The sequence below is a fragment of the Micropterus dolomieu genome, linkage group LG09 (assembly GCF_021292245.1).
Source record: "Micropterus dolomieu isolate WLL.071019.BEF.003 ecotype Adirondacks linkage group LG09, ASM2129224v1, whole genome shotgun sequence".
Classification (NCBI taxonomy): domain Eukaryota; kingdom Metazoa; phylum Chordata; class Actinopteri; order Centrarchiformes; family Centrarchidae; genus Micropterus; species Micropterus dolomieu.
Window position 1 is genome coordinate 5,834,617 of NC_060158.1, and position 24,424 is coordinate 5,859,040.

A 24,424-nucleotide genomic window follows, 5' to 3' on the forward strand; every position below is an offset into this window, starting at 1 on the left:
GATGCTCTAACAAAAATAAATGAATGAAACAAATGTTCTACTTTTTTCCTTCTATGATTGGTTGTGCTACTTTTTCCCATGTGGAATAAGGTCTGGTCTAAACTAAGCATGTGTGGAGTGAATCAGGTGATTTGTAACTTGCTCCAAATTGGAGAAATTGGATATGTCACAACTGACCTGCATGTCTCTCCTGCATGTCTGCCTCCTCCAAGCATAGAAACCATTTGTGTAATTGATTTTAAAAAGATGACAGGATAACACTGATTTTTTTTTTTAACAACTCAGCAGGTCCTCCAATGCCCGCTAATAACCTTTTCAGCAGCTGACATACTGAGCTGAACTTGTCTTGACCTCTTGACCTCTTGTTCTGGATCTGCCTCCCTCACTCAGGGACATGTGAGGCTCAACATGACCGCACAGCCCTTCTTCTACTGTCTTATCAGTCGGCCTGCATTGTTTTCTCCAGTGATTCTGAGCCCGTGCTTTACTGTAACAGAGAGCACTAAGGCGAATCATCCACCATCATCATGTTTTCATCCTTGCAGGGGGAGGGAGGGTTGACTACGAGGCAAAGTGGGGGGAGAGACAGACACACACGGGGCCTAGTCGACACATCTTTTCATGCGAAGAAGCTGCGCCGCTAAACCGTCAGTAATCCGGATTTATTTCCACTAAATTTACTTGTAAAATATTTAGCTGGACTAGTCTAGAAGGATACGATAGAGCTGAGACAGCCAGAGCTAAACGGGCTTGTTCTTGTTCTCTCCTGCGATGCATTCAGGCTAACTAGCATGCTAGCTAGGTTAGGTGGCTAAATGTAGCCAGCGCACACCAGACGTAGCATAATTTCAACAAAATGTAACGCCACAGACCTGTTTGCTTTTAACGTGCTGATATGTGTTATAGCAACTTAATTTGTACTGGAGAAGCGTAGCTAACACAAGCCACATTCACGGATGGCACAGACATTTGAAATGCTAACTAGTTGACGAGCTATGCGTTGGCTAACGTTAGCTCGCAAGAACGGTTTGTTGCCATCAGTCTGGGCTCCATGTATATTTGGGAACAGGACGTTTTATTTACTGCGTTGTACCAAGAATAATATAGTCAGTGTTTGGTATCGTTATACTGTTTCTTATGTGTTACATAACCTTTTGTCTGTGCCCTGTATACTGCATCAAGACTAGACAGCCCCTGGCATCAGCTGAGCAGCTGGCTCAGTCCTGCTGTAACTTTAACGTTACATTAAATGCCAAAAAATGCATTAAATATTTCTGTTGACGTGCATGCAGGCAGTTTATAACCGTGTAATGGGCTGAGTGATGTACGTTTTGTTCTACATGTTTCTGATGAAAAGGGAAACCTCTGTGCCACAGCGTTATCTTAACGCTGAGCTCTTTTTTTGTGCTGGAATTTCAGACCCGTTTTTGGTTTCCCCAAACGACTCCGGCCCGGGCCTCAGTCCGCGGTCTAGAGTTTGATAGCCGGCTGTTGGAGACGGAAGCGCGTCGGTGTGTCGCTGCCAGCCAGCCAGCCTGTGCCCAAGACCACCACCATCATGGGAGACAGTAGAGGTGAGGAGATATCAGCACAGATTTTGTTATATCAGCCATGCAACAACATGAATGTCTCGCAAAAACGTTGCATCTGGAAATAAATGTTGATTTTAGCTACAGTTTTACAAATTATACTTTCACCTTTTGTTATAACAATTATAATTGTAAATTCAGGCCTATGAAATATATAGGTTATGATAAAGGAAAGACTTACCCCACTTGTATAAATTATATAATATTAAAGGCTTTGTTAAACACACGTGTTACAGCTGGCTCAGTTGACCTATAACCCAGGTCTTCTAGAGCATACAATCATTTGAACTAAGTCATGGTCATTCGTCCAAATCGGTTTCCTATGTGTCTGTACTTTGTATTGTTTCAACATGACTGGTATAATTTTATATACAGCTTGTACTGGAATAGATAAATGGTGCAATCTATATTTTATTTAAAATGACTATCTTGATGCTATGCTCTAACGAAAGTATAGAGTTGACTGTTGGGCGCGGTGTTTATTTACATTTAGCAAAAAAGGAAAGAAAAAAACACCTTACAGTAACATGAGAGCTATGTTACACCAGTAAGCATTGAATCTCTATTCTAACACCAGTAAAGTAATGGCAAACTAGTGTTGGTGCCGTACTCAACTCTCCACATGCGCACTGAGGTCAGTTTCCCTTACAAGTGATTATTATTATTATTATTATATTAAGTGCTTGTTAAAATATGTGACAAAGGTGGAGACGTGAGGAAAAAAATGAGGAGAAAAGAAGTGTCCTCAGTATTTAAAAACATGATTCTGTGCGTTTTGTTGGTAAGTATTCATGTGGTAGTGCGAGCAGTGGCCTCCATGGGCCACAGTAAGATTCGTGTGAGCATATGATTGGCTGATTTCTTTCCAGTGTGTTTGAGGCAAGAAAAATAGATTAGATCAGACGACAACCAAGTACACAGCCCGAAGCAGTGAAAATGCAGCACATACAGCCAGCTGCAGAAGAAAGTGCCAAGTAAATTGAAACCACAGCATAAACAAAAAATAAAATAAAAACAAAACAACTTGTAAAAAAAGGCATAATGGAGGATTGGTAAAATCAACTTTATCTGTTCCATTGCAAGGTTTGTCATTATTTCACAGCAGTGTGGAAAAATCTAACAAATGGTTAACCTGGTACAAATCAGATTATTTACCAACAGGAAGTTAGTCAGTTATTGATGTTACAATAAATCATAATAAAAAAAAAATAGATCAAAAAAGGACCAAAACTCCACCAGATTCAGATCACAGAGCGATAAAATTATTCTAGAAAACTAAAATGTTTCTTCCTCTTGATTGCACACCAGTCGCATCGAGCAAATGCATGTCTCAGGTAAACTACAGGTGCTGTGTGAAAACTGATGCTAAATTCTGAAAAACTTCTCAACCAAATCTTGCCGTTGTTTGTCCAGTGCACTGAACTCTGGGGTGTTAACAGCAAAACAGTGTGCTAAACATCCTCATTGCACAATGTAAGGTTTAAGTTGAGCAATGAGGATGTTAAACTGACGTGTGTTTAGCAACATATTGTCTCATTACTTCAGAGCTTAGAATGAGGACAGCACTACAGTTCAAGTGTCAGTAAATAATAGCATGATTTTTTTGTACTATATTTATGAATACTTTAGTTATTTTCATATTCTCCTCCTTTCTCGCTCTCTGATCAGATTCCCGCAGCCCAGACAGTTCGTCTGTGTCCTCCCCTCCATCGGGGCAACGCTCGCCTTCGCTGGTTCCCTCAGCCGCAGCTTCCATGACCTCCCTACCTCCCATCACCTCCACCGGGGTCAACAGCCCCATCAGTAGCATCGGCTCCCCATTTTCCGTCATCAGCTCTTCGCTGGGCTCGCCCTGCTTACCTGGCACGCCATCAGTGGGCTACGGCCCCATTAGCAGCCCACAGGTAAGGGAGGACTGATGTACTTCAGGCATATTATTTTATGTGTATATATATATTTATAATAGCACAATTATTCTGTTTATGCTAGGGATGCACCGAATGTTCTGCAACTGAAATTAATTGGTCTAATAAGTCAAGAAACCGAATAAATTTCACTGAAGTGTGGAAGAATTTTAAACTGTTTAAATCGCCGTTTGCGGACACTGTTCTGCTGAATTGTCTCCTAGCACATACACCCCATCTGTGGCTGACTTCTTAGAAAAGGCAACAAACGGTCTGAGCCGCTTTGAGTGTTTCTGTCACTTGCTTCTGAGAAGACGATTAAGCTAGCCGCACCTACATTTGGAGTGCACACGTATTTAAGCCTTTATAGTAACTGAAACTGAACCAGTGCGAGCTGACAGGCAGGTTAGTGACTTTATCCTGTCAGTTTCTCTCTTTACAAAGACAAGTAACTCTCATTACAGTACGAGAGTCCTACCTGAAGAGAGGCTATGAAGTGTTCATGTTACGCGGTACGAGAACCACATATAACATTATTTATCAAACTGGGCCGGACTTGATGAATTTAGCTCGAGGATACACATGCGACAAAGTCCAATTTTCAAAATAAGGTGTCTAGTAGTAAATGGATACATGTAATTTACTTTACCGGACTCTTTCAGTCCTCGGACCCACCTACCATAGTCTCTCCAAATCCTGTGGGAAACACTGAGTAAAATCACATTTTGACTATTTAATTTGTGCAATGGTAAAATAAATATTAAAAAATGTGAACAATCATATTCGGTTTTGGCTTCAGCCAAGAATTTTCATTTCGGTGCATCCCTAGTTTATGCACATGTGTATGTACATTTAGAGCATTTTAATATACTTTTGATTATTGTAAAAAAAATCTGAACATTGCATTTTTTCCAACATGACAGGTGCATTGTAATATGCTGCTGCTGGAATATATTTAAATGGTGCACCAGTTAAGAAATAAAATAAACTCTTGAAGAGGAGCAACACCCCAGTTCTATATTTAATTTAAAATGACTGTCTTGATGTTGTTTACTACCAAAAAACTGCTGTGCTCTAAGGAAAGTATAGAAATCATTCTCAGGCCCAATATTTATTTAACTTTATCCGAAAAACATGAGACCAATGTATCATCATTGAACCTCTTTTCCTAGACCAGGAAATTAATGGCAAACTAGTGTTGGTGCCATACTCATCTTCTGCAGCTACAGTAGAAAATAGAAATGAACCCCCTAAAAGGTATCAGGCTGTTATTTTGGTAAACTATGAATACAAAGTTATCACACATTTAAGTTTGGGCTATTTTTGGGCTACAGTTTCTAAGATTGTCTCATCGTTGCCTGCTACAACCAAAGTGACAGTAAATCCAGTTCCTACTCTGGGAGAAAACACTACTACAACACCATAAAACAAATCACACTTTTTATGTTTATCTTTATAAACATATTTAAATAAAAAAATATTGCTGTCATGAGTTCATTATGTTGTCATTCATCACATAAGTGTTGATATAATGGCTGTCATTCTATGTCTATGAGGCAATAAATCTTTAGCTACAGATCTTTCTTACTTTGGTTTTGCAACCCACTCCCTTTTCTCTGGTTGATGTTTACATGCCAGATGCTTTGAGTTTTGTTTTTCAGACCTTATCTTCTCTTCTCTGTTCAAACCAGTTTGTCAGAGAGTGATATAAGACACGTGACTCTCACTGCAACCTTGTTTTCTGTGTGGTCTTGGCAACAGTGTTAACCATATTCTTTACATTCTTACAGATGTAGAATCATGAAAATCCTCTTTAAAAAACCAACAACATTGTTTTCACCATCTCCTCTTTCGTTGTTTCAGATCAACTCAACAGTGTCCATGTCAGGGCTGCATGCAGTGAGCAGCTCCGATGATGTGAAACCTCCATTGGGCTTGAAGCAGCTGTCGTCCCACAGCCCAGGGCCGATGCTTTCCCAGAAACGCCTTTGTTCCATCTGCGGAGACAGATCCTCTGGTGACTAGACACCTTAAATACAACCCCTGTTATCTGTGCCTTGCCTTTGAATTAGGGCCAAACATGCCTGACATCCTTTAAAATTTCTGCCTTGAAACAAGTTGTCATCCCTCTTTTCTTACATCTTTGGCTCTTTTCTTTCCTCCTTCCCACATCCTCCAGGTAAGCACTACGGTGTCTACAGCTGTGAGGGCTGTAAAGGCTTCTTCAAGCGTACAGTGCGCAAAGACCTTACCTACACCTGTCGGGATAATAAAGACTGTATGGTGGATAAGCGACAGAGGAACCGCTGTCAGTACTGCCGCTACCAGAAGTGCCTGGCCATGGGCATGAAGAGAGAAGGTGAGCTAGCGGGGGCACTTCAGCATAAACTGAATGTGATGACTGGTTTTCAACCCCTTCTGCTCATGACCCCTTACAATGAAGCCATTTCAGCTTTTCACACACACAATTTTTTGTTTAAATGCACAAAGTGGTGCATTTCACATAAATGATTGTTTCATTTTGGTTTTAAATTTAAACATTTTAGTTGATAAATTACTTGAAAATGACCTCAAGTTCTTACAAAGATTTATGATTTCATAAAATCGGTTGATCATTTGGTATCAGAAAAGCTGTAGTGCCTTTTTTTGGGGGATAGACAGATTCACTTTTAATTTAGCCCTGCAGCAACAAATATTATGGGAAATCCACTCCAAATCTGGCTTAATGACCATCCAACTGTAAACTTATGTTATGCCCCTTCTCCTGTAACACATCAGTAATGATGTTGAGTGATCACATATCTAACAGTGGCATTTTTAACGTCAGGGACTGATGCCACCAATAAAGAGACCGCTAATATTTTATCAAAAGAAAATCTACAGTTTTGCCACCTTCAATTTGGGCTGACTCGCTCCCACAAACACACTGCCTGTTTCCCAACTCAAGGGCTGCCTCATTTAAACTCAACATTTCAATGCTCGACATGTTATCAAGGTCTACCTTTCCAAACGCCTTTCCACATGCGTCTGCGAAATGACAGCCTTCTTTTGCCCAAAACTGAAGGACGCAACTACCTTTCGCAGCCCTTCAGTGTTTTATAATACTTTGTATGTGTATTGTGTATACAATTACGTGTTTAGAAAAGGTATTCACTGCCCCTTTGCGTTTTCTTTTTCATGCTTTCACTATGACTCTTTTAGAGTCTTTTCACTGTTGATCTGTACCAAAAATCGTCTTTATATCCTGAGTGATTCACTGTTGGAAAACAATAAAAAATGAAATAATTCAAGGGGGTGAAATTAGGGCTGCACAATTAATCTAATCGCAGTCACGATGTCGTCATGTGCGATTACATAACCGCAAAAAGTGTGCGATTTAATAAAACAGAAAAGGTGTGTGTGACGCTTTCTTCTCTGTGTGGGCTGCAGTTTGCTCATTATCTCCGCCCGCACCGGGCTCTCGCATGTGCCCCTAAACGCTCCGCACCGCCGCTAATCGTTTAAAACATTTGGACGCGCCACCGGAGCACCAAGAGACATGCAGGTGCAGAGCGACGTCGATAGCAGCAGAAGCAGTAAGACAGAAGAAAATACAGACAAGATAAGGAAGGTTTGGGTTTGGCTCACTGGCCAATTAATGTTTGCTGTATTGGTCACTTTTCGTCAACGACCAATCACAGCCTGGATGGGGCGGGACATTAAAAAAAGTTTGACATGCTACAGCAAATTATTAAATGTTGAACAATATGATTATTGACAAGTTAGTACTTAGCATTAACGAATTAGAGACCGATGTAGAGCCTAACAAACAACCCACAGAAATGAAACAGCTGTAACTGATTTTAATATTTGACTAGTGGTAAAATAGAAATAGAAATTATAATGAACGTAATATATTATTGTTATACAAACAGTATACTGTTAACTTTATACTCTATTTAATACGCTCATGTACAGTTCCTGCTCCAGGTTGTGGATAGATATTCTGCATTAGACAGATTGAGCCGGTGCCCGTGTGCCAAGATTTGCTTCTTCTAGCCTCCTCCTTTGTAGAGCAACACACTCCCCTTGTTCTGTTTTACATCTGCTTTATTAGTTATTTTTATAAATATTGTTTGTTGTTGAACTTTGTTCAAGTTGAGAAATACACTTTTCAAAATGTCAGTATTTCGCGCATTCCTTGATAATAAAGTAAAGTAAACTCATAGTACGATATATTATAATCGAATCTCACTATAATCACAATGACTTTTTCTCCAAATCGTGCAGCCCTAGGTTAAATACTTTTCATAGGTGCTGTGTAATAGTTTGTTTAGGCAGTCTTTGTCAACTCGTAGTCTGGAAGTATTGTGTAACTATGTCATTTACCAGGTGTTTGTCTTGAGATGACCATCAGTCACTGGTAAATACATCCCATCATTTGTGCCAGTGTAAAAGTACAAACTCCACTGTTTGGTCTCATTAGCAGCTATTAAACTGTAACACTTTAACCAGATTCCCAATATGTTTCAAATTAATCATCAAACTTTAATTCCTATCAGCATCATGGAATTGCCTGACTTTACAACACATAATTTCATAGTGTATCGTTATTATATTAGTTACAGTGATGTAGTTTCTTTTAGTCGTTTAAAAAGAAAATAGACACATTTACAAAGTACTACTGATCTGTGTGCTGCTAAGTACTGGTGTCTTAACACTGAAAATAACATTAGATCCTTTTTAAGCCAGTCAGTCTGAGATTATCTGTTGTTAAGTCTTTTAGGGTTTAACAGATAGGTAAGATAATTGTACTGCGTATTGCGCTTTGTCAAATTAGATTAGGACTAAACTCTCCCAGCACATTATGATGCAGCTTTGATCGTAGTTCAATCATAACTCAGTTTATGTTTGATAAGTTGCTGAGATGTGTGGTCACTGTTGTTAGTCATTGAATATTAAAATGCAGGTGAAAGGAACATTAAAGTCAAGTAATCTGCATCAATCTGTAAATCCTGAGCCTAAATCTTTACTTTCACTCATAACCTTAAATTAGATCTTATACCTAATCTATAAATGGCAGGAAGTGCGTCAGTAAATGATAATGTAAGTGTTATATATTTTTCCATTGCATTTTAATTAAGAGAGCTTCAGTTATATTTGTACAATAGGGGATGGAAAGAACGAGTACAGAGTGATAGAGAGGGAGATGGGGGTGGGTAAGCCTTGTAAACACTAACCCCCTTTCCCCCTCTCTTCCTCTTTTTGTTTCCTCTCGTTCTCTCTCTCCCCCCTCCCTCCTTCTGTAGTGGCCAAGATGAACGACAGATGTAAGGAGAAGCGGGAGGGAGGGGTGTGTGACTGTGTCTGTATGAGTGAGCGAGACGCAGATATATTACATTGCATATCTATGAGAAGGAGCTAGTTCAAAATGTTTTTCCATAGTTTGTTGCCAGTGCTCAGAAGCGGACCAGTGCCAGCCTTGAATCACTTCCCGATGTTATTTTAACCTTTATAGATCCATGGAAAGTTTGCTGAGTATGCACACTCCTTTTAATCATCGCCCTACTTTACTGTAAAGTTACTTATTGTTTATTCCCACCTGAGTGCTGCCCAGTAAGGTCACAGCAGTCATGCACAGAGTATTTCCACTTCTGTTAAGGAACACTTGATGCTTGTAGTAGAGGAAGGATAGATGTTAATTTAATTTTCCACCCAGATTTTTCGAGTCTATCTTGGTTTCTAAAGTGGCAAAATTCGTGTTCACTGGAGCGCCTCAAATACAGACACCATGACCAATGCAGATTGATTCAATCTTAATCTGTATGTTAATGATTAATCTGTAATTCATCATCAAAATAATACAAAATCATCGTTGTTCCTCGACAAATACTTTGTTGAAACAAATTATACAAGCTTTTCTTGCAGCACAACCCCAGAAAATAGAGTATTTGATCATCATAATAATTAATCATACAAAACAAAACTAGACTAAAGTCATCACTTAGAATTGCTGCTATTGCTCAAATTTGTTAGCTGCAAGATTACACATAACAAATTAATTTACAAACCTTTTTGGAAAGTGTCAGTTTGGTGAGACTGTTGGTTAAGACAGTGCTGTTTGTACACATTTGGACAGTGACATCCTCTGTTGTGTGACGCAACTATCAGCTTGGCAGTTTTAGGATGTTCACGTCCGCATTCGGTAAACAGATCATATAATCACAGTCTGTGTCTACTGATGCCTGTGGGTGGTAGACAATTTATAGTCTGTGACTAATTATCTTTGGTCCCTTTAAAATTTGAGTACTTTTGTAGCCTTGTTGTATTAAAAACACAGTTAAGCTGGAGTAGATAAAATGCTCCATCCGTATTTTATTACATGAATGCGTCTTTAAGAATCTCAGGAAAAAGGGAAAATGCAGTGTGATTGCATGGAGTTGTATTTGTTGGATTTACATGCACTTTAATGAACCTGATTGCTGTCACCTTTCTGAAGTAACCTGATTTCTTGAACCTCGTGAAACCAAGAAACGTCATTTCCTTAATCTGAGTGAGGAATTAAGAGGAATCTCGTTACTGCAGATTTGTTTTGAAAATAAAAATGAATTGCTGACAATGAAAAATTAAATCTGGACAAAATGCATTAGATCTTATTGTAATTTATTGTCACTTTTAAAGCAATTAGCTAATAATAATGCTAATTATTTCTGTTGTTTATTATGTCGTATATGGTCCATTTCTGCCATAGTTATGGTCCTGAAAGAAGTATGAAAGACAGAATGAGAGACTTTGAAATGATCATAAATTGTACATAGCTGTGTCTCTTTCCCTATATATTTTTTTGCTTCTTTCTTTTTGTATGCTGACCTCTTCCCACACCAATCTTTCTCCCTTATTTCTTCTCTTCATTGTCTCCTATTCTACTTTTCTCACTCTACCCATTCTGTTGTGTGCCGTTCCTTCACATCCCACTATCATTTCTTTTTCTACTATCTTGCTTTTTGCTGTGTTTTTCTTGTTGTCTTTAATTATGTCTTATGTCCTGTATTATTGCCTGCCTGCCCAAACACTTTGCTTCTCTGTCCTTATCCATTCCTTTGCTCTTGCACTTTTCTTTCTTCTCTGCATTTTCACGTTGACCTCCTTTCATCCACCCTTCGCACCCATATTTTCTCCTTTCTGCTGTTCCTACTCTTTCTCCCTTCTCCCCTTTCTGGTCCTTCATTGTTTTCTTCTGTGTTCCCTCCTGTCCTCCCCAATACCCCTTCCTGCAGCTGTCCAAGAGGAGCGGCAGAGGAACAAGGAACGAGATGGCGAGGTGGAGTCGACTAGTGCTGTTAACGAGGAGATGCCAGTGGAAAAGATTTTGGAAGCGGAGGTGGCTGTAGAGCAGAAGACAGAGCTTCATGCAGATGGAAGCTCAGGCGGCAGCTCTGTGAGTAGTCTGGATGGTGGATATTAACCACAATCTGTGTTCAAAGGCTGCAGGTTTAGTTTAACAATCTTCACAGGCTGTTTGTATGAAAAGTATGGGGTGTCTTAGTAAAGTTATTTGATGAAATAATTGTCAATATTCCTCTAAATCTGCTGTTTTCTTCAGCCCAACGACCCTGTCACCAACATCTGTCAGGCAGCTGACAAGCAGCTCTTCACCCTGGTGGAGTGGGCCAAGAGGATCCCTCACTTCTCTGAGCTGCCCCTGGATGACCAGGTCATCCTGCTACGTGCAGGTAAGCTAAGCTCTCAGTCCGACTCGAGAAGGTGACTCTGCTGATAGGTTGTGTCGTGTTAGTGTCATTCAAATGTAGTCACATACATACATTGCAGCTAGCACAACATTATTTTCTGTCTTGACTGTGGGTTCAGAGTTTTAAATTGAACTTTCACAACATGAAAATAACAGGAAATGAATGGGACATATGGTCTGTCTGTCAGTGCAAAATCAGAATTGTCAGGATGCCACTCCATCATATTCTACGGTAACATCATACAACTCTGGTGTCCACTTGGTGTTCCTCATGAATGTGAATGGAAGTACACAAAACATTACACACTGGACACTATACACTGTTAGACACTGTTATTATAATGCAAATCCAATCTTTTACACCACCAACAAAGAAAAATAATAAAAAAAATTATAATCTTGCATGACTTTTTTTACAGGGCTGTTGATTTGGAAAAGCATTGTAATTGATATTTTCAGGAAGTACCTTGAAGAATGATTGAATCATTTGTAAACTCCCATAAATGTGTCAGAGCTGTTTGATGAATAAATGTGTTCCCTGGAGTTATGTGTTTATTTCCAGGCTCAGCTGATTGATCTTAAGTCAATTATTACAAACTAATGACAGCAGGTGTTTATTGAGAGATGTGATATTTAATTTGGACCAGGACCATTCAGTCATATCAGGTATTAAATAAAAAAACAACTCAATAGTAGAATATTTAGATATTTCGATTCACTAGAACTATTGGGACACAACTCTTCAACAGGCTGGAATGAACTCCTGATTGCATCGTTCTCCCATCGCTCCATCTCGGTGAAGGACGGGATTTTACTGGCCACTGGCCTGCATGTCCACAGGAACAGTGCTCACAGTGCAGGTGTTGGAGCCATCTTTGACAGGTAATACACAGATGCATATGTGCACAAACAGCATCACTCTGGCAAACATACCATATTAGTGATTTCCCCAGTATTCAGAAGTTTGGCTGGGCGACCCAACTGAAGAGGACATGCCATCGTAAAAAATCTTCTCTGGAGAGTTTTAGCAATATGTGATTTAAGTGCCTTTTCAGAGGCCTTCCTATTCCACCTTTAAATCCAAACTGTGTAGGATCCCTGGTTAGAATAGAGCCGGTTCTACACACTATTGTAACCTCCTACTCAACCCGATAAGCCCAGTAAAATCCACAATCCCCTCTTAAACTCACCTGGTAAATCCACATCCATAAACATTTTATGCAGGTTTAGCTGGATTAGTGACTGCAATAAGAAATTAGGATACTGTGTCTTCATCTTTGGTTGGGTACAGCGGCTGTGTTCTGCATTGGCTGTGATTGGCTGAGACTTTGCTTCTTTAGCACTGCCTGTAGGGTGACAGCGCATGCCGTGGAGGCTGGTGACTAATGCTTACCCATAGACGTGCATGTGCACATACACGCATACACACTCCGTGGCATAGCACCTATTGCAGCATTTGATAACTTGATAATGGCTGCCGAATATACAGTACCAACATGTGAATGCATAATAGGAATGTCCCTTAAAATACTCTATAATACGTTAATGTAATAGTCTACATCCCACGAGTGTGCAGAATGTTAAAGAGGCCATGGGTGTATATTTCGGTGTTAACATTTCTCCTGTGTGGACTACAGAATAATAATTTTTGGATCTAATCTTCACAGAAACCAGATTTTTCATGATCATTGGATCCACATGCACATGAGTCTTATAATCATTTGTAATTAGTAGGCATACGGCCATCCCTGCCAGTCTTATTATCTAATCTAAGGTCACAACATTGTAAAATAAATTTACACACTATAGTTTTTTATCCAAAAAGTTAGTTTGAGATCCCGTAATACTTATTCCATGATCACTGGAAAACAAAATAAAAACATAGTTACAGCCATGGCCTCTCTGCATTACTGCATCATTCATCAGTTGTTAATTCAAAAGTGGAATTAAAATATATATATCGGTAGGAGTTAACGGTTGTTAATTATTTGATTAAGATGTGACACGTCTTATGCTGCAATAGATGCTGGGTCATGGGATGCTATTGCATTATCCAGGATTTCAGCAGGTTTTAATAAATTTTCAGTGCATTTCACACTTTTTTTTTCTGTCATTACATTATCGCTTGAAAAAATGAAACGACTCAAATCTCGATGACTTCTATGTAAAACCCCAACTACATCACAACGTGTCAATTCACTGTTAATTACACAGTAATTACATTGTTATAAAGGGTTAATTCTGCCTCAAAATCCACTCAGATTTAGAGCAAGCTAACAGGGCTCATGGCAAATGGCTCAATGATTTTCTTCTGATACTTATTAATTTTGTAATACCACTGCTCTCTTCCAGCAGCAAGCTTTTCAGCTTCGCATCAGCATCTGTTTGAAACAACTGAAACATATTTTATCAAGGAGGTTTTCAATAATAGAATATCAGAATGGTATTTCTCTGTAATGCATTACTTGAGGTAGACTCGTTACTAGGCAGGCCCTGAAGTGCAAAACACAACAACCTTTAACAAAACAACTGAACAAAGCAAAAAATAATAATACAGCAGTTTTTGTAGAAAACCCGTAGAAAAAAAACATAACACTTATAACATAAACTATAAATGGTGGGTACCTACTGTTTTTTTCATTCTAAGCAGGTTGTGGTCTTGTCCGCTCAAATACCCACAAATCCAAGAGCAAAGAAAGTGTGACAACCTGTAACAGGTGCACACAGAAATGGCTGAGCACATGTTGCCCCTTTATGTACATGTTCTTTTTATTTGAGCGACATAGTGGTCATCCAGTCAGTGACAAGATAGGCACCCACCTCTTTGGATGTGTTCTTTTTTCTGTTTTGTTGATTTCAGTTTTGTTTTGTTTTGTGTGTTGTTAATTTGTTTTCTTAAATGTTGTATTTTGCACCTCAGAAATATTTCACACACAAGGCTCAGTTAAGTGAAACTTCCATAAAGTCCAACTGAAATCATTTAGTTGTCCCTTATTATGTTTTTTTTTTTTTTTTAATAATTGTTATTACTTTTTATTTATTATGAAAAGGAAGAAAAGAGATTTTGGCGAAATGCTCCTTTTGGTCTCAGCCGACTAGAGGGGCGTGTCGGTGTTTGTGGGTATGTTTGCCTGCTGTTTAATGAGCTCAAGCTTAGCAGCTGATTGGTTATCTAGTCTGGAAACTGACATTAGCAGTGAACTTAGCCCGGGGGAATGTTCTGTAGTGGTGGGCCGACTCACTGACATTATCAAGTATGGAAATTCGTCGATTTGCATAACGTGTGTCAGCACGTCACAATGATGTGCTGCACCCAGAGTAAGAAGAGATTTCCAGAGAGATCAAGCTGCAGATTATAAACCTCGCCTATGACCAGTTTGGGAGTATTTCAGATGGAGACCCTCGCATGCAGCAATATTGACTACCAGCTATATACATTGTGCTAGCCTCGAAAGCCCAGCTACATTCTAACATTAACTTAGCTCTCCTTATTAGCTAAGCTCCTTACTTACTTTTTTTAAATCTGGGTTTCCGACATTGACAGCGTTGAGAGCGAGCGAGAGGATGTGCTGCACGGATGTGGTACGGCGCCCTGCATGCAAATACGATTTAAAATAGGCCTAGTTAAAAAAAAAAAAACGATAATCAATATGTGGCGGTCAGTGTTGATATTGTTGCGGGCCGCCACAAATAAATGAACATATGGGAAACACTGGAATTGTAATGGTTAGGTGCAGCACTATCGTACGGTGGCTCATTCAACAAGCTAAGGTGCAGGACAAGATGTGAGTTCATGTTTGTAAGTTAGATAAGGAAGAGTCTTTAGCAGGATGTTGTACAGAGTCTCTGGCTCTTGTGTTGTGTAGCTGCTGCCTGGCTCAGTGTCACCGCCTGCTCTGCCTATGATCAAACGCTGACTATGCCGCTTTATGCAAGATTTGATGGCTTTTTGGAACACAGAACAAGTGATTCACAGAGCACATATGTATGCAGAAGCAGACAAAAAATGCTATTTAATTTCAGTTGGACTTGAAGTTACTTTTCATGATGCATTAACTTTTAACCAGGCGCACCTATTAAAAGTTGAGGGTTTGTAGTTTCTCACTTATAAACAATTTCACATGTACTAATGGTTTTCTGCTTTTATGCATTTGCCTCATAAGATTTATCATAACCTCCTTTCTGCATATTTAATAATGAATATAGTGGTGCCTTAAATAAGACGACAGTTTATGACATCATAAAGTGATCAATTGGACAGTCACCATTCAAACTATTATACAACAGTTCAGTTTGTAACACTACAGATTTTCACCATGTGAAATCACATGTAAGCACTGACTGTACAGCTGAAGGGCTCAGAAACAGACAGAATTCTGTAATAACAATGAAACTGTGTAATGACATTGTAATAACACATTGTGATTGAATACACAGGGCGCACAATGCCGAGGTTGGGGCCATATTTGACAGGTAATTACGCCACTACACAAACACTTCTTAAACCCCTCCTCTTGAGAGTCACCATTGAAACAATCACAAAACCAAAGTGTAGAGGTTGATGCTTTCAGGGTTTTGCACAGCTTTGCAAAAGCCAGCTTTTGTTTAAAATGTAGAATTGTTTCACCCGTTCACTCAGTGAACTGTGAGGGTGTGGTTATAGATGATGACAAAGACCAGCACTGCATTTATAATTTGAATCCAGCACCTTATTTGGTTTGTGGCTTTGACTGCTAAAAGCCTCTTCCAATCGCCTGCAGAATACATGGCGTCTTTTGCCCATTGCCAATGCCTCCTCTTACTCGTTGAGCCTTGCCATGACAAAATACTGTATTACTCCAGTGCAGTTGATGCTTTAATTTACTGTTTCACCTTTCTGAGGTGGTGTTGGCCCTCTTCAGTGATACTCCCTTTGTGGTGGGCAGTGCCCATTTTCTAATATTAATGATATACACTTTGGTGCGTACCAAAAATCACTTCTACTTTCTTCCACTTCCTCAACTATATGAATGAATAAAACATTTACTCATTGTGTTGATTTGGCAATGCAACCTATTCTGCTCATGTCATTAAAAGTAGATGTTTATTTCTGATGATGGAATAGTAAACAAACCCTAATGGCCATCACTTCCTTCCCCTGGTCTGCGGAGTCGTCTTCTCTTTCATGCAAGTCATACTCCTGTCAGGAAAGCAGAAGTACTTTTAGGATGCACATATGGCCCACACCAAGCCTCCAAGCTTACATTACATGTATTATTTCACTACATATCAAATGAAGCATGATAACTCCTTTGATTAAAAATGAATTGCTATGTTTGTAAGTTGGAAGAATAAGTTGATAAGCCTTTGCCATGTTAAGTTTTTGTTTCTACTGGTTGCATGCATTGTTCTTGAATAACAGGAAACCTGTCTTAGTTCCTTAGGTTTTAAGATCTGTGAAGCATTTTTAAGAATCAATGAACAGCAGTTAAAGTAGAACCCAAAATCCTTATTATGCCCTATCTTCATTTATGCATTAACGCTTGACTTGCATGTGGACACAGTAAGGGGTTTTTGATAATTAAAATATATGTTTAGCTCCTAAACATACACCTGACTACCATAGTACCTTACTGCACTGAAATCACTTATTGAGGGCAAGACAAAATAGAGGACAGTGTGGAAAAAGTGAAAGTTTGAAACTAAACGGCACACTATAAAGTTTTTACAACATTAGGCTGTCACTTTCACAACCACTTTCACACATTTGCTTGCAAAGCTAATTCTAAGTATAACAAAGACAGACGACCATCGAATTATCAAGTAGGAAAAACCAAAAACCAGAATCAGCCGCAGCCAGAAGTTACCACCATTTGGTGGCAGCAGTTTGCCATCGTGGCCCATTTTAACTAGTGTTTTCTTTCCCCTGCAGAACCAGCAGTTCAGCCATGCACAAGTAGTTTGGACATAAAGTCATTACACTGAGAAGTAACCATGAATAACAAAGTGATTATGGAGTTTGTTCCCTCTCTGTTGTTCTTATTGTTTTTTCCCTCCCTTTCTTCCTCTTTTATTGCTTTCCTGCTCTTTTTTTCTTCTTCTACTGCCATTCTTTCCCTTGCTTCTTCTGTCTTCCCTAATCTGGTATTGTCCTCCGGTCCTCCTGCAAATCTCTCCTCTCCTCTCCTCTCCTCTCCTCTCCTCTCCTCTCCTCTCCTCTCCTCTCCTCTCCTCTCCTCCTCTCCTCTCCTCTCTGCAGGGTTTTGACAGAGCTTGTAAGCAAGATGAGAGACATGCAAATGGACAAGACTGAGCTGGGCTGCCTTCGAGCCATCATCCTCTTCAACCCAGGTACACAGACAGGTGGAAGTTTGGAGAACCTCATTTAGACTCCAAACAAAATTGGACAAAGTGAAGGAATTTTGAAATGAGGGACAACAACACAGGAAAATGTGTTTCATTACAGTATAGACATAATGTAATGTTCTCTGTTTTCACCTGAAGACGCCAAGGGTTTGTCCAACTCCAGTGAGGTGGAGCTCCTGAGAGAGAGGGTGTACGCATCTCTCGAGACTTACTGCAAACAGAAATACCCCGATCAGCAGGGCAGGTAGGCTATAACACACAGACATACAAAAAAGTAAAAGATGACATATTTCTGACAGACTGTTGCAGGGCATAGCTGTTGATGTCATGGGCAACATGAATAACTGCCACAAAGTGTGACTGACTGATTGTTGCCATGCAAGTATTTGTATTTTCCTAAACAATACTGGCAGAAAAAGTAGTAAAACAAATACTGTCACTCATCCAACAAGACTTGCCCACACGGATTTAAAATTATACATTTCATTTTGCCTTCCTACTTTTATTAGAAAGGAATAAAGGCAGGACGAGGTGTGACACACCGAGCATAAATTAAGCTTTATTCTGTTTGATATCTTTAGATATTATTAGATATTGTGATGTTTAGGAATGTTGTGATGTATCCCAACACACTTGACTCCACAACCTGCTGCAGTTAGTTCTACTCTTGTAAGTTAAATTTCTGCGTTTTCCAGAATTTCTTCTGACAACAATTTGAATATTTTTACATTTATTTATTGCTTCCTGCATCTTCTAAATTCCTGTCTTCAGTTTACACGATTGATAGATGTATGGTAATTTCTCACTCTTCTTCGCTCTCATCCTTTCTGCCATCATCCAGGTTTGCAAAGCTCCTCCTCCGGCTCCCAGCGCTGCGCTCCATTGGTTTAAAGTGCCTGGAGCACCTGTTCTTCTTTAAACTGATTGGTGACACACCCATTGACACCTTTCTGATGGAGATGCTAGAGGCGCCTCACCAGCTGACCTAGAAGAGCCAGGTTCGGTCCTGTCAGGACCCGATGCACACCGGGATTACCAACACGTCACCCCTATGTTGGGTTGTTTGCTCTTCTCATTGGGCCTCACTTAACTGCAGCACCTGCTGGTTTTAATGTACCAGCCGTCACACACACACACACACACACAAAACACACTTTCCCCGTCACCGGTCAATTATCTTCACACGCACATGCAGATCGTAACTTGCAAATATTACTTGATGTGCAACATAACTAATACACAGATAATGTGGCTCTGAATGAAACAATATGCTAACACACACACTTTTTCGCCATCTTTTCCCATGTTCGGTTTCCCACCATAGGGGTTACGACTCAAGGAATATGTGCCCTTTGTATCACACATTTACAGTAAATGTCTTAATTTTAAGTTAGCCTTCAGTTTTCACATTTTCATCTCACAGTGGGTTTCTGCTTCTGCAAAACTGGTATGCTTCCCCTGTTTTTACTTGGGTTACTTAGTTACACTGCTAGCTGCATTTCTGTGTATTATATCCATCAGTAGCCAGTTAGTTATTCATGTATGGTTTTAGCTTAAAATCAGGTGCGTAACATTTCAATCAACTGTCACCATCAAACAAATTCACTTGTTATTGGTCAGGAGGTGTCCTATAATGGACAGGCAGACACACCCTCCCAGTGAGTTAATCCAGTCTTGTAAACATTGAAAGATTTTATGCTTTTTTTGAATATTCATGCTGAAACTTGTTTTGGGTTTCTATTTTGAAGTACTGTACTCATGAAATGAGAGCTTTTTCCAAGGCATTGAAATCCAGGAAAAGGGGGGTGGGAGCACTATGTTGAATAGACAAACTTTGTCCCTCCCACCCTGATGCGCACAGCGGGCTTTGTAAGACAAGAAGAATGACTTGAATTATTTTTTTTCTCTCCTAGTTTTGATTTTATCCTTTTCTCTACTTTGGCAGTTGGTTGGCATTTTAAACAGCTTGAGGCTCACAGGGATGCGAGACAAACCATATTTGTTGGTCTTTTATTTCCCCTAAATCCTTCCTTTACTGGTGGTCATTTATGCACTTTTGTGAGTTGTAACTGTAAATGTTCCTGTTTCCTAGAAATGACCATCTAGTCTCAGACACCTAAGATGACCCTGAAGGTACTATGTGTAGGGTTTTGTCATTATTGCTTCATGATCAAAGCAGATGTGATGATTTGTTATAGAACCTGATAAATAATTGGCCACTTCCTGTACAGGTGATAATCAGGTTTGGGAATTAACGCCAATCACCAGTCGAATGGTTGAAAATTGAAGCTTGCAGTAGGTGTGTTAGTCTGTCGTTACACCCAGTCCAGCTGAAAATCTATTATTCTTGATAGGTTGCTCTTTTTTTCCCAAAATTTACAAAAGAGAAGAAAAACTTTCCTGAGCTCTTTGAACAGTTCTGTGTTTAATTGGCCAGCGTTTTCCCCCACTGTTCAGTCAGACTATTGAATAAAACATATGTCTGACATATGATTCCTCTACTTGAAACAAAAAACAGCAGCAGAGATGGGAAATGTAAAAACCAGCTGAAATTATCTGACAGTGGCAATAATGCAACATTCAGCCAGTTAGTCAGTCCGTGTCAAATTTGGCTTATCTGCAGAACGTTCGCAGCCCACTGCTCGTGAATAAATCACTGGCTGTGGCCATAGATTGGTAAACAATGCTCCGGTGTTTGAATTACAAAAAGACCTCTTGCGTGTCATGTTACTGTAATGCAATAATGAAATAAGTCAGTGTTATATAATGGAAATCCTACACCTACTACCTGCTGCTTTGAGAACTTTATTCAATGTGTATTGGCTCAGTGCTTGCCACTTTTGTACAGTAGATGTAAATAATAATAAAACACAGGAGTCATGCAGAAACAACGTGATATTTGTGGCTCAGACAAACAAATTACAAATTTCTTGCTGTTGAATCAACATTAGATGTGCCTCCCGTGAAATGACATCGCCATGAAATTGTTTATGGAGCCCATGGCCAAACCACACCTCACTGCTGCTTTTGCACCAACTTCTGCCAATGTTTCCTGTTGTTATTGGTAATTGGCTGGATTTCATTGACAATGGCACTTGATATTTGAACTGAATCTGAGCATTGCAGTGAAAAGTCAAATGCAGCTACCACATGATCAGGAGATAAACGGTAAACTATGAATTAAACCGTCTACACACGCTCAAAAGTGAGCAATACTGGGGTACACATAAAGAGTTGTTACCATTTTTGTTAGTAAAGTATTTAAAAATGTTGGCGTTCTTATTAGTCACCACATTTAATAGAAATTAGAAACATACATTTTGCAGTTTCATTCTACAGGGAAGAGGTACCGCTGTCCTCTACCAGGTGCTAAATAACTAATATGGTCTTTTAGTTTAAGACATGCACATTTTCATCAATGCAAACACAGTATGCAAGTAAACAGACAAATCCAAAAGCCATTCTCCATTCTTTGAACAGGTTTGTTTTAGATGTAGACTTCCCTCATAGATTATTCTTTTTTACCCTTTATTGCAGACTCCCAACTATGGAAAATGAACACCAGACAAGTGCTTGTACATTTTGGCCGCGGCTGATGAGTCTCGGTACTCAGATACAGCCAATGTATTTTAGAAAGCAGTTAGGCTGGTGGAAGCAATGAAAGTAGCTGTTGAATTTTGGCATCCACCAGCTATTTTAACCAGAATGAGCAATGAGCTTCCTGCGCTGCAGATAGTCCAAAAACGTCTTCTCAGAGAGGATCCTCAGCCCTCCCCCCATGTGATGTGGACTTGGAGGCTGGCAGTTAGATGACCTGTAAGACAGGTGGTTTTGTTTAACATGTCAGTAAGTTGGTCTAACCTTAAGAGTTTGGCGTTGCTTTAGTTTTTCTCACTCAACAAAGTAGTCTCCAGATGTCCGTTAACTTTCTACATGAAGAGAAGAGTCCGCCCCTCGTGCACCACTGCTTCGTGATTTTGGTGTTGGCAAAGTAAAGCAAGGTGGTTGCAAGCTTATGATTTAGGTGACAAGCGCCAACATCTGCTAGCGTTCTCGTACTGTATATGCTGCGGTATGGTCTCAGTGCTTTAGTGGCTTCAGTTGGAGTTTGTTCAAATGATTTAATGGCAGCAGTCTGAGTTTTGAGACTTGTGTGAAAAGAACTATGTGGCCACCGGACTACAATGTCTGTGATCTGGATTAGAGCTCACTAACTAAGACAGTTGGGCTCTGGATTTATGTTTGAGAGTGCAACCCTCGTCCCTCAGAGAGTAGACGGACTTCAGGACGTGTGCTTTTCTGAATAATCTCATCTTCATTTAGGTTGATATCTCAGCAATTTTCTCTGCAGGATTTTAATTTTTGGAGCTTCCTCTCTTGAATGTTTAAGCCTGCTGCTACTGCATCATGTTTATAGCTGGGTATGGGAATGATTACACAATCAATCAAGCGCTGGAGCATCCACTAGTTGACATTTAAAAATGCTAGCCACATACACAGCTGACTGAGCGAATGCCAATCTTTGTTGATGATTCATCAAAGAGTCAAGATATGCAACTTGTATATTCATATTGTGGAAACGTTTACCACACTATGTGTATTGTGTTTCTGGCATTTGTAAATTTTAGCTTGGTCTGTTACATAAGTTAACATTAATTGGCAGTGAAATTACTTAAAATTCCCATCCCTCCATACAACAGCAATGCACGTTTTGCTATGCCAGTTCTATATTTCCTTACATTTTGCTTACGTCATTTAGAGGATGATAAACAGACACAGTAAATACATTTTTAAAAAGCTATACAGTCAGTGCAGGTTCTGTATGCTAAGCCACTTTAAGCTTTGCTGATCAGGGTTTTAGCGAGAGCTGGTGGTTGGGTATTTCAGTTTCTTCAGTATTTGTTGTAAGTTGTGTGTGTGTGTGTGGCCTCATGTGTATGCTTTTATGCACATGTGTATGGAATCTGTCTGCAGCTACGCGTTTTGACTGGCAGATACTATAGCTTTGGCTGTGATGTGCTGAGCGCTGTTGACTTGATTTGTTGAGCAAAATAATGATAGGATGCACAGAGGAAAAAGGAGCCAAGCTGGAGGAGTGATTAACTGGCTCGTTGACCTGAAGAGACCTCCTCCCCTCCTTCACTTTGCCCTGTCTCCTCTGCTTTTCTTTAAACTTAACGAATGCGTATTCACTCACCGTGTGGGCCGAAAATGACTGGGCTTTGCATTGGAATGGACTTGTTAAATAAACCTATGATTCTTGGCCTGTTTGAAAAGCATGTGAAGCTTTTCGTGGGACAAGCATTGGAGAGCGGCAAGGAAGGGGTTCACTGCCGTGCGTCCCTCTTTGCTTACTTTACTTGACGCAGAACAGCGACGATCTGCGGTCGCCATTGGGAGACCGCCGTATCGCACCGCACTGCCCACAAATGTTTGTCGTTGCAACCGTGTGCACTCAAGGCAGACGCATGCTGTGACCTTTTGACTGTGTAGCAGTATTGTTGTCGCCATCTTTGTTACATTTTGAAATGACTCGCTTTTTTGAAAATAAAAACATTAAAATGCTTTTTTTTTTTTTTTTTTTTTAAATGGATCGCAGGCTGTGACTGAAGAATTGATCATTGTGTATAGATTAGATATCAGAGCAGCATTTTTACCTATTGACACAGGCCCCTTGGAGCCAAGGCCCATCCCGTTATGATCAATGAGGCAGTGTGTGCTATGCAGCCTTGAAACCACCACCCTCACTGGTTTATTTATCACTGCCAAGCTGTTTGCGGATGTGGCCGTTTTAAATGCAGGGCCACTCAGTACCCAGTAGTTGTTTTTCATGTATGTTGTGATTATTGTGCAGCGCACTAAAGAGTGTGTGCTAACCTTGGCCTGTGTAGTGCATACTAAAGAGGGGCCCTAATAGGAATGGAATGACAGCTCGCGTGGAGAGGGGAGGACTGGTTGGCTGGTCACTGGAGAGAGAAGTAGACCAGTGTGTGGCCCCCTCTGGGTGCTCAAGCTGTGCATTGGTGCTTTTTATAGGGTCCCCTGGCCTGAAAATGTCTGCTTTGGTTTCCAAGGTTGTCCACAGGGAAATGCATATAAGAGTGAAATGCAAATAAGGAATGCTTTAACAGGCCTAGTCCTAGACTTGCTCTTCTTTAGTTGCATTTGGTTGGGTGTTTTCTGTGACCGGGTCCACTGCAGGATCTGGTTACATTGAATGAACTTGATGGGAGGGATCAACTGAATATGATTGCTCTCTTTTAAAGAGGAGGATGATGATGTTGGTGTTTTAAGATTGGAGGAATTGTGAAGGGTAGGTCAGAGAGAGAAGGGAAGAAAAGAAAGGCAGGAACTTAAAGATCTCTGATCAGGTGTTCATTTGTTGATCGAGAAGAAAAACAGAAAACCTATTTTCCAGTAGATCTAGAATCTTCCTTAATAGTTTACTCTTAAAAGAAATTCACACACTGTTTCTTTGTCTGGTTTCTTGTCTCCCTCTTCTCTGACTTTATTATACATCTTTTGTTTATTACAGAGTATTAAACAAATACAAGAGCTGTAAAATCAGATCTCTTATTTTAAAATTTTCTGTCTTTCTCTTGTGTCTGTTTTTATGTCCTGTTTGTATCCTCTTCCATCATACACGTGGAGCTGATTGACTATTGTGTGCTTCTGGGATTGAAAGAAGAAAAAAATGAATACTTTTTTCAGTCATTAATTCTGAATCTTGTTTCTGTTTGTTGTATCATGTCTGAGTAAAGGTTTTAATACTGTATGTGAAGTGTTTTTTCATTTGTTATTTTAAAAAGTGACATTTTATTAGTGAACAAAGTTGGAACAAATAATGTAAGATACTG

The 24,424-nt window shown here is 39.7% G+C and overlaps 2 protein-coding genes across 8 annotated transcripts in view; one reads left to right on the forward strand and one right to left on the reverse strand.

Moving 5' to 3' along the window:
• Window positions 1-24,424, reverse strand: part of LOC123977135 (major histocompatibility complex class I-related gene protein-like) — a 232,886-nt gene that overhangs the window by 73,006 nt on the left and 135,456 nt on the right. The gene's annotated exons all lie outside the window — the stretch shown is intronic.
• Window positions 430-24,342, forward strand: rxrba (retinoid x receptor, beta a). Of its 5 annotated transcripts, none has more exons than XM_046059641.1 (13): window positions 431-647; window positions 1,420-1,574; window positions 3,258-3,493; window positions 5,357-5,510; window positions 5,673-5,852; window positions 8,782-8,802; window positions 10,750-10,910; window positions 11,076-11,205; window positions 11,972-12,104; window positions 15,660-15,695; window positions 17,461-17,552; window positions 17,706-17,811; window positions 18,409-24,342. In XM_046059641.1, exons 2-13 carry the CDS (start codon window positions 1,559-1,561, stop codon window positions 18,554-18,556), a joined length of 1,413 nt encoding a protein of 470 aa, XP_045915597.1. In that variant the 5' UTR covers window positions 431-647; window positions 1,420-1,558; the 3' UTR covers window positions 18,557-24,342. The 5 variants fall into 5 exon arrangements, with proteins under 5 accessions (XP_045915600.1, XP_045915597.1, XP_045915599.1 ...); XM_046059642.1 differs by lacking the exon at window positions 431-647 and adding an exon at window positions 1,178-1,324; XM_046059644.1 differs by lacking the exon at window positions 15,660-15,695 and having other exon boundaries at window positions 430-647.

What these genes read in the sequence shown, in the direction of transcription:
- rxrba (XM_046059641.1), top strand. An exon ending in GAAGCTCAGGCGGCAGCTCT is followed by an intron (nt 10,911 to 11,075) that starts GTGAGTAGTCTG and finishes TGTTTTCTTCAG; the next exon opens with CCCAACGACCCTGTCACCAA. An exon ending in GTTGGAGCCATCTTTGACAG is followed by an intron (nt 12,105 to 15,659) that starts GTAATACACAGA and finishes TTGAATACACAG; the next exon opens with GGCGCACAATGCCGAGGTTG.